Source organism: Pseudonaja textilis, chromosome 1, assembly GCF_049901715.1.
Source record: "Pseudonaja textilis isolate UNSWEBS1 chromosome 1, rPseTex1.2, whole genome shotgun sequence".
Taxonomy (NCBI): Eukaryota; Metazoa; Chordata; class Lepidosauria; order Squamata; family Elapidae; genus Pseudonaja; species Pseudonaja textilis.
Genome location: NC_141990.1, coordinates 1477501 through 1485995, shown reverse-complemented (window position 1 = coordinate 1485995; position 8495 = coordinate 1477501). Strand labels below are relative to the sequence as shown.

Genomic DNA, 8495 nt, shown 5'->3' with positions numbered 1-8495 from the left:
AGGTCATTTAGCCCACTCCACCACCCAAGCAGGAGACCCTACACTATTTCTGACAGATGGCAGTCCAATCTCTTCTTGAAAGTTTCCAGGGATGAAGGTCCCACAACTTCCGAAGGCAAGTTCTGTTCCATGGATGGATTGGCCTGCCTACACAACCAAGTTTTAAGAACTTTATATTTATTTTATTTAGTTAGGGAATTTATAGGCCTCCCATTTTACCTTATCTTAATTCTTAATTAGAATTCTATTCTAATTTCTGCTCTATTCCATTCTCTTCTCTATCCCGTTCCATCTCACCCCATCCTATTTAAATTATATTCCTATATCCTTCTATTCTATTCTATTGTACCCTATGACTATATTCCATATACTGTATAATCTTTGACTATATCACCCTATGACTATCAATAAGTGTTGTACCTGATGATTTTTGACTTTTTTTTTTGACGAATGTCTCTTTTCTTTTATATACACTGAGAGCATTTGCACCAAAGACAAATTCCTTGTGTGTCCAATCACACTTGGCCAATAAAGAATTCTATTCTATTCTATTCTATTCTATTCTATTCTATTCTATTCTATTCTATTCTATTCTATTCTATTCCATTCCATTCCATTCTGAATTCTATTCTACTCTGAATTCAATTCAATTTAGTTCAATTCAATTCAATTCAATTCTCTATCCTGTTCCATCCCATCCCATCCTATTTAAATTCTATTCCTATGTCCTTCTATTCTATTTTATAGTACCTATGACTGTCATTAAGTGTTGTACCTGATGATTCTTGACTCTTGACGAATGTCTCTTTCCTTTTATGTGCACGGAGAGCATTTGCACCAAGATTGTACATCCAATCACACTTGGCCAATAAAAGAATTCTATTCTATTCTATTCTATTCTATTCTATTCTATTCTATTCTATTCTATTCTACTCTATTCTAATTTCTATTCTATTCTATTCTCCTATAAGAGCAATTCACATGGCCTGGACAGGAACAGCCAAAGAGCCAGAAGTAGCCCAAGATTCCCTGTTTTGAGAGTCTCGCGTAACATTTTCAGACTGATTCTTGCTTTTTGTCCCCTTGCCAAATATATTTTGACATTATTTTATTTAATTCTTCAAGATATTTTTTTTCCCCACCCAGCTTTATTGGAATGGTGTGGAAGAAATATAATAACCTCTGCAAAAATATTCATTTTTATAGGTAGCTTTTATGGGTAATCCAGGATAATTGTAACAAGTTTTCCCGCTTGTCCAGGTCTGGTTTGATTTCGTTGCGTTAACTTAATCGAATTGTCTTCTTTTAATAGCGGCACATCGGACTCTGAATTCTTGCCCTGAGCTTGTGGCTCATCCTGGGTAGAAATTCCCCCCAAAGTAGAGGCATCATGGATGTCTAGCGATCTTCACCAGCTCTGCGGGGGAAATGTCAGGCCGCCGGATCTTTCTCTCCCCTTCATTCCCAGACTTGGTAGGTAGCCACATTAATTTTCACCTAGCGCTCAGAAGCACATTGTGCCAGAGGTGGCCTTAGCAAAGCTCCAGCGAGGAGGTGGAGAAATGACACATCTCGTCAACAGGCAGACTGCAAAAGAGAGAGAGAAGAGATTATAAACCCCCTCGGTCTCTCTCTCTCTCTCTCTCTCTCTCTCTCCCCTCTCTCTCTCTTTCTCCTTTTGGAGGGGGTGAGTTCTTTTTCCTTGCCACGTTTCCCCCTTCCCACGTGCCCCTCTGAGCCTTCCCACCGCTAGGTAGGGGAAAGCTGTTGGCTTTGAACTCTGACTTGATGATAATTAAGTCCCTTCTCTCACGGTCTCTCCTACTCCTCCCACTTCTGCTGTGAGCGCAGTGTGGTGCTGATGCAGCTGGCTGCAACCTTGGCATTTATTGAGCGCAAAGTAATAATTTATTGTCGTCGGTACGCTCCAAAGCCATCTTCATTATCCCGTTGATCCAAAAAAAAAAAAAAAAGGCCCGGTGAATAGATGGGAGTCTTTTGATCAGCGTTCAGGATCCAAGACTTGGTTGCCCCTTTCCCTAACGGAGATCTCCCCCACCCTCATTCCAACTCTGTTTATAAGGCTCTGTTATGACTGTCGGTATCTCACTTGGGTATAACTCTCCAAAGTGGGTGGGTGGGTGGGTTGTAAAGATATAGGCAGGAGACGAGCCCTCCACTTTGTTCTTCCTCGTTCCTGCCTTTTTGAAGTGGGACAAAGAGCCACCCCATTTCTCCCCCTCCGCCACCGCCCCCACCAGAGCGCCCCAAAGATATACAAAGAAAACCCAGGGCTCCTTCTTCTTCCTCTCCCACTCTGGGGGCACCCAACACCTCCACCCCTGGCCCGTCTCTCCTCCTCACCCCCCACCCACACCGCCCCCGCCCTCAAAGAGCGACCCGCCCGGAAGGATTGCCAGCCCTCGAGGGGCCGGGCGTCGCGACGATTTGGGCAGGCGCTCTATTCGGGGCTTTACGGTAAGGAGCTGTCCTTCAGCACCAGACGCCCGGCGATCCCCGGCACAGACGCTAGGCGCTGTCCGCGGTGCTGAACGGAGCCGCCGCTTTCGCCGGCGGAACATCCACGGGGGCCGGCGGGCTGCTTGGAGAACCCCCCCACCCGCTCCGCCGCCACCAACAACAACCCTTGCTCGTCTGGAAGCGCCAACACGGGGTTGAGCCCAAGCGCGGCCGCTTTGCCCTGAAGACACGGGAGAGAGAGAGAGAGAGAGAGAGAGAGACCGGCTAGTTTCGGGGGGCGCTGCTGCTGCTGCGCCGGTCTCCCCGCCGTCTCTCTCCCTCCCTCTGCCCCCCCGCCCCCGCATTTCGGGAGCGTCCGCCCCGAGGACTGCCTCCCCCCCACCCCCCACCCCCCCAACCACCACAAATCCCGCCATCGCCATCGCCACCGCCAGGCAATGAAGGCGTTCCTGGCATTCCGCCTTCTCTTCGCCGCCTTCGCTGGGGCCCAGGCACAAGGTAGGCACCGCTGGCGGCGGCGGAGGGAGAGCCCAGCCTCTCCGGCTGTTTTAGGGGGAAGGGGGCTCCTTTTGGGGTCAGGACGGAAGGGGAGGGGGGGGAAAGAGGGGAGGGCAAGAGAGAAAGAGGGCAAAAGAAGCGGCGTACCCCCGTTTGGTACCGTCAACCGCCGGTGGCTTCTAATTCCCCGAAACCTCCGTCTCTACCCAGGCCAGCACCCCACCCTTCCAGCTTTGGGGTAGGGCGGCCCCCAGCTTCGCAACTGCTGCGGGAGGAGAAGGTCATTTTTAAAGTCTCTCCTCTCTCTCTGTCTCTTTCTTCCCGGCTGTTCGTCAGCCCCGAGCGGAGCACCAGCCTTTCTCTCTCTCTCTCTCTCTCTCGGCTCAAATCCTTTGGCAACGCAATCGCCCCATCTGGCTCCCCCGGCCTCTCTCTCTCTCTCCCTCTCGGCCCGACCTGTGAGTGAAGCGGCAGGCAGAAGCTTCCCCCCCCCCCCCGCCAGGCAAGCTGAGCAGTGGGCTCCTGGCAACGGCGGCGGTGGGCAAGGAGGAGGAGGAGGACGGAGCTGTGCCGCGCGTCCTTCCGAGGCTGCTTCCTTCCTCCCCTCCACCCCCCACACAAGGACCCGCAAGGCTGCGGGGGCTGCCCGAGTAAGGAGTCGGATCAAACTTCTCCCAAATTTCTCTCGCCAAGACTTTTTAAAGGGGGAGAAGAAGGGAGAATGCTCACCCCGCTTTGGAAGCCACAGGTGCCAGCTGGCCCCCTTCCCTTCCGCACGGACATCGTCCGGCCTCTCCTCCTCAAATCTCCCCTCTCGGTTTCGCCCCGTTCAGCTTGGCAGCGATTTAAACTCAGGTTCACGCAGGCTGAGCAGCCTTTGGGGGTTTCACGGTGCCCTCAGGAAAAAAAAAAAAAAAGCAAGGGCATTTTGGGAAGCTGGGGAAGGGGGTGCAGTTTGGGCACCCCAGGTTCTGTCTTTGTGGGGAGGAAGTGAAGGGGGTGGTTGTTTGCTGACGTTCTTGTGTGTATTTGGGGAGCCTGTATTTATCGTGTTCTCGGGGAGGACTGTTTTTCTCCCATTAACTTAGTTTACAAATCAACACGAGAGACAGAGAGACAGAGAGAGAGACAGAGAGAGGAAGAGGGAGATAGAGACAAGAGAGACAGAGACAGAGAGACAAGCAGAGAGAGGGGGAGGGGAAGAGGAAAAGAGAGAGAGGAAGAGGGAGGGAGAGAGAGAGAGAGAGAGACGGAGAGGGAGAGGGAGAGAGAAAGAGAGAGCGAAAGAGAAAGAGAGACAGGGAGAGGGAGAAGGAGAGAGAGAGAGAGAGAGAAAGAGAAACACACACAGAGAGAAATAGAGAGAGAGAAAGAGGAAGAGGAAGAGGGGGAGAGAGACAGGGAAAGGGAGAAGGAGAGAGAAAGAGAGAGAGAAAGAGAGAGAGACAGGGAGAGAGAAACAGAGAGAGAGACAGAGACAGAGAGAGAGGGGGGAGGGAGAGAAGGAGAGAGAAAGAGAAACAGAGAGACAGAGACAGAGACAGAGAGAGAGGTGGGGGAGAGGGAGAAGGAGAGATGAAGAGAGAGAAATGTTGTGTGTCTTTGGGGCCTCTGGAGTGGAAGATCCCACTCCCCAAACTCAAGCAGAATTCAGGAAGATTTAGAAATCGGTTTTTTGACAGTGAGTGACAGCCAAGGGCTCCGTGGTTAACAGGTTACAAAGCCTCTCTGCCATTAAAGAAGGGGGCACAGCTGGATTTACTTCTGAGTAAACACGTCGAGATTGAGTTGCCCGTGGCTCACCGCAGGAGCCTCTTTTAGGGAACAGCATCTGTTGTGAGGTTGTTGCTAAGACGGGCAGGGTGGGGGAGGCGAGCTAAGCGAAGGTTAAAAAGGAAATCGTGCCTTTGATTGGGTGAAAAGACACCCCGGGTATAAATCCCCAGAATGTGTGAATTGTTACCTCCTCAATAATTGCAGTCCTGTAAAAGGGTTTTTTTTGAAAGGCTAGGATTTTTGTCTATCCCAATTGTGGTTGGTTTGTCTGTTTGTTTGTTTTGTGTCTCTCGTTGTGGTTGCCTTCTCACGGAGACGCCTCGCCGGATTGTAGATAAAGACACAAAAGGCTCGCTCGCTCGCAACACACGTTGGGTTGGAGTTAATCCTGGTTTAAGGTTTTTGTGGCTATATCAGATGCCCCCGACGCAGTCCGGCTGGCGAGTTTAGGGTTCAACTTTTTTTAGCGTAAATGCAGAAAAACGTGTTAATTTAGCCACTGGGTCAAGCATCCTGCGGAAGGGCGGTCGATACGTTGCAAAGGTTAATGGCTTCCCCATCAATAAATGGGGGGGGGGGCACATTTCTGATTTATTGCCCCGTATCGTTGAGAAATGATGTATTTCTCTCAAGAGATTGTGGTCATTGAAATCACCATGACGGGGGCCGAGAACTTTGCCCTGGAACTGTGACATTTAAGCCTCCTGCAAAAGAAATAAATTAATACATAACATGAGGTGATCTCCCTCTCTGTGTCTGTCTGTCTGTCTGTCTGTCTATCTATCTATCTATCTATCTATCTATCTATCTATCTATCCATCTATCTATCTATCTATCTATCTATCTATCTATCTCATTCTCTCTAATTCTCTCTCTCTCTCTTTCTCTTTGTAACCGTCTATCTATCTATCATTCTCTCTAATTCTCTCTCTCTTTGTAACCAACCAACTATCTATCTATCTATCTATCTATCTATCTATCTATCTATCTATCTATCTATCTATCTATCTTTCTCTCTAATTCTCCCTCTCTCTCTCTCTCTCTCTCTCTCTCTATCTATTTCTCTCTCTCTAATTCTCTCTCTCTCTCTAACCAATTATCTGTCTGTCTGTCTGTCTGTCTGTCTATAATTCTCTCTCTCTTTCTAATTCTCTCTCTTTCTCTCTCTGTAACTATCTGTCTATCTATCTATCTATCTATCTATCTATCTATCTATCTATCTATCTATCTATTTCTCTCTCTCTAATTCTCTCTCTCTAACCAATTATCTGTCTGTCTGTCTGTCTGTCTTTCTGTCTATAATTCTCTCTCTCTTTCTAATTCTCTCTCTCTCTCTCTCTGTAACTATCTGTCTATCTATCTATCTATCTATCTATCTATCTATCTATCTATCTATCTATCATCTATCTATCCATCCATCTATCTATCTATCTTTCTCTCTAATTCTCTCTCTCTCTCTATTTCTCTCTCTCTCTAATTCTCTCTCTCTCTGTAACCAATTATCTGTCTGTCTGTCTATAATTCTCTCTCTCTCTCTCTCTCTAATTCTCTCTCTCTCTCTCTCTCTCTCTCTCTCTCTTTCTGATCTTATCCTAGGTAGCTGGGATTAGAGAGAGGGGCTCGTGAAGGCTAAATATGCCCTCTGGGAAACGGAATTCATGCTCTGCACAATTCCTAAATAGCAACCTTCAGAAAAGGTTCAATTGCACAGTTGCTTAAGAGCCCCGGATTCCGAGGGATTTAGCAGAGATTAATCCGGGATTTTCCCTTCCCTGAGCAAACTCCGTGGTTGGCCTGGGTGCTCTGGATCTAATTTCTTGACTTGATCTAATTTATAAAAATATAAGCCACGACTCCTGGGTCACTTTGGTTAATTGCTCCACCTCCCCCCCCACTTTCCCCCACCCCCAAAATAAGCCGGCCTGTTTTGGAGTCTCATTCTTCAGCAACCAGAGTCAGGAAGGAAACTCACAAAGGGAAACGTCCTCACAGGCCGGGCTTGCCGTCGTATGTACGCAGCAGGATCTCGGCTGCTCCAGCCTTTCGTAAGGCGGGGTTGACCTTCAGCCAAAAATGCCATTCCGGGGTCACCTCAACGGACACCCTTCGGGCACAAATGCCCACCCGTGGCTGGTATCCTGAGGGGTGGTTGGCTGGGAAGGCCGGGATGCTAAGCCAAACGGTTGTTGAATGAGGCACTGTCTGATTTTATGACCTCGTTTGCCAGGGTTGTTAAGTGAATATGTGGTTGTTAAGGAAAACTAGCTTCCCTTATTGTCAGAAGCCTTCCTTCCTTCCTTGTTTCTCTCCTTCCTTCCTTCTTTCCTCCCTTCCTTCTTTTGTTCCTTTCTTTCCTCCCTCCCTCCCTCTCCGTCCCTTTCTCTTTTTCTTCCTTCCTTCCTTGTTTCCCTCCCTCCCCCCTTCTTTCCTTCCTTCCTTCCTTCCTTCCTTATTTCTCTCCTTCCTTCCTTCCCACCTTCCTCCCTTTCTTACTTCCTTTCCTCCTTTTCCCTTTCTCATTTTCCTCCCTCCCTCCCTCCCTTTGTCTATCTCTTTCCTTTCTTCCTCACTGTCTCCTTCCTTCTTTCCTTCCCTCCCTTTTGTTCCTCCCTCCCTCCATTTTTCCTCCCTCCCCCCTCCATCTCCTTCCTTCCTCCCTTCCTTCTCCTTCCTTCCTTTATCTTCCTTCCTTTGTCTGTCTCTTTCCTTCCTCACTCGCCTTCCTCCCTTCTTTTCCTCCCTCCCTTCCTTTACCTTCCCTCCCTCTCTCCTTCCCTCCCTCTCCCCAATTTCGTTCCTTCCTTCTCCCTTCCTCTTCTCCCTCCTCCTTCCTTCCTTCCTTCCTTCCTTCCTTCCTTCCTTCCTTCCTTCCTTCCTTCCTTCCTATCTTCCTTCCTTTCTACCTATCTTCCTTCCTCCCTTCCTTTACTTTCTCTCCCTCTCTCCTTCCCTCCCTCTCCCCACTTTCCTTCCTTCTACCTTCCTCTTCTCCCTCCTCCTTCCTTCCTTCCTTCCTTCCTTCCTTCCTTCCTTCCTTCCTTCCTTCCTTCCTTCCTTCCTATCTTCCTTCCTTCCTATCTTCCTTCCTTTCTATGTATCTTCCTTCCTCCCTCCCTTTACCTTCTCTCCCTCTCTCCTTCCCTCCCTCTCCCCACTTTCCTTCCTTCTCCCTTCCTCTTCTCCCTTCTCCTTCCTTCCTTCCTTCCTTCCTTCCTTCCTTCCTTCCTTCCTTCCTTCCTTCCTTCCTTCCTTCCTTCCTCCCTTCCTTCCTTCCTCCCGTGCGCCACGAAGAGTCTAGGTCGCTCTTTGTCTCTTTCCTGGCGTGGCAGAGGGATTATTTCTGGCTCAAGAACCTTGAGGGCTAGGAAGTTTGGAGCAGTCATAATCTCATCTTTAGTTTTATTGTCATGCAGGTAATTTAAATACCGGCCAATTCCTTGGTACCCAATTCCTTAGAAAGGAAGCACAACCTTGTGTAAGGATGGAGACCCCCCCTTACTAATGTCCCAGCTGGGAAGTCCCCGCTTGTGGTCCTTCCAAAGAGAGCCTGCTCCTCCCACCCCAGGGATGCTCCTTAAAAACTCCAGGGGCCAACAGCCCTATGCTGCCACGTCTTGTGTGTCCACCCCTTGTCCCCCCCCCACACACCCTCAGAAGCCCCTCTGGGAGGACGAGTCAACGCTGCAGGCTGTGCCAAACGGAGCGGGTTTGCAGTGGGATTACAGGCCGCCCTCCCTTCC

At 49.1% G+C, this 8495-nt stretch overlaps 1 protein-coding gene across 1 annotated transcript in view; it reads left to right on the top strand.

Moving 5' to 3' along the window:
- Window positions 1-2892: 2892 nt before the first annotated feature.
- The window catches only part of SEZ6 (seizure related 6 homolog), a 117692-nt gene continuing 112089 nt past the window's right edge, over window positions 2893-8495 (top strand). Inside the window, 1 exon segment of the mRNA XM_087922930.1 lies at window positions 2893-2979. Coding sequence (XP_087779056.1) covers window positions 2919-2979 — 61 coding nt within the window. The 5' untranslated portion in view covers window positions 2893-2918.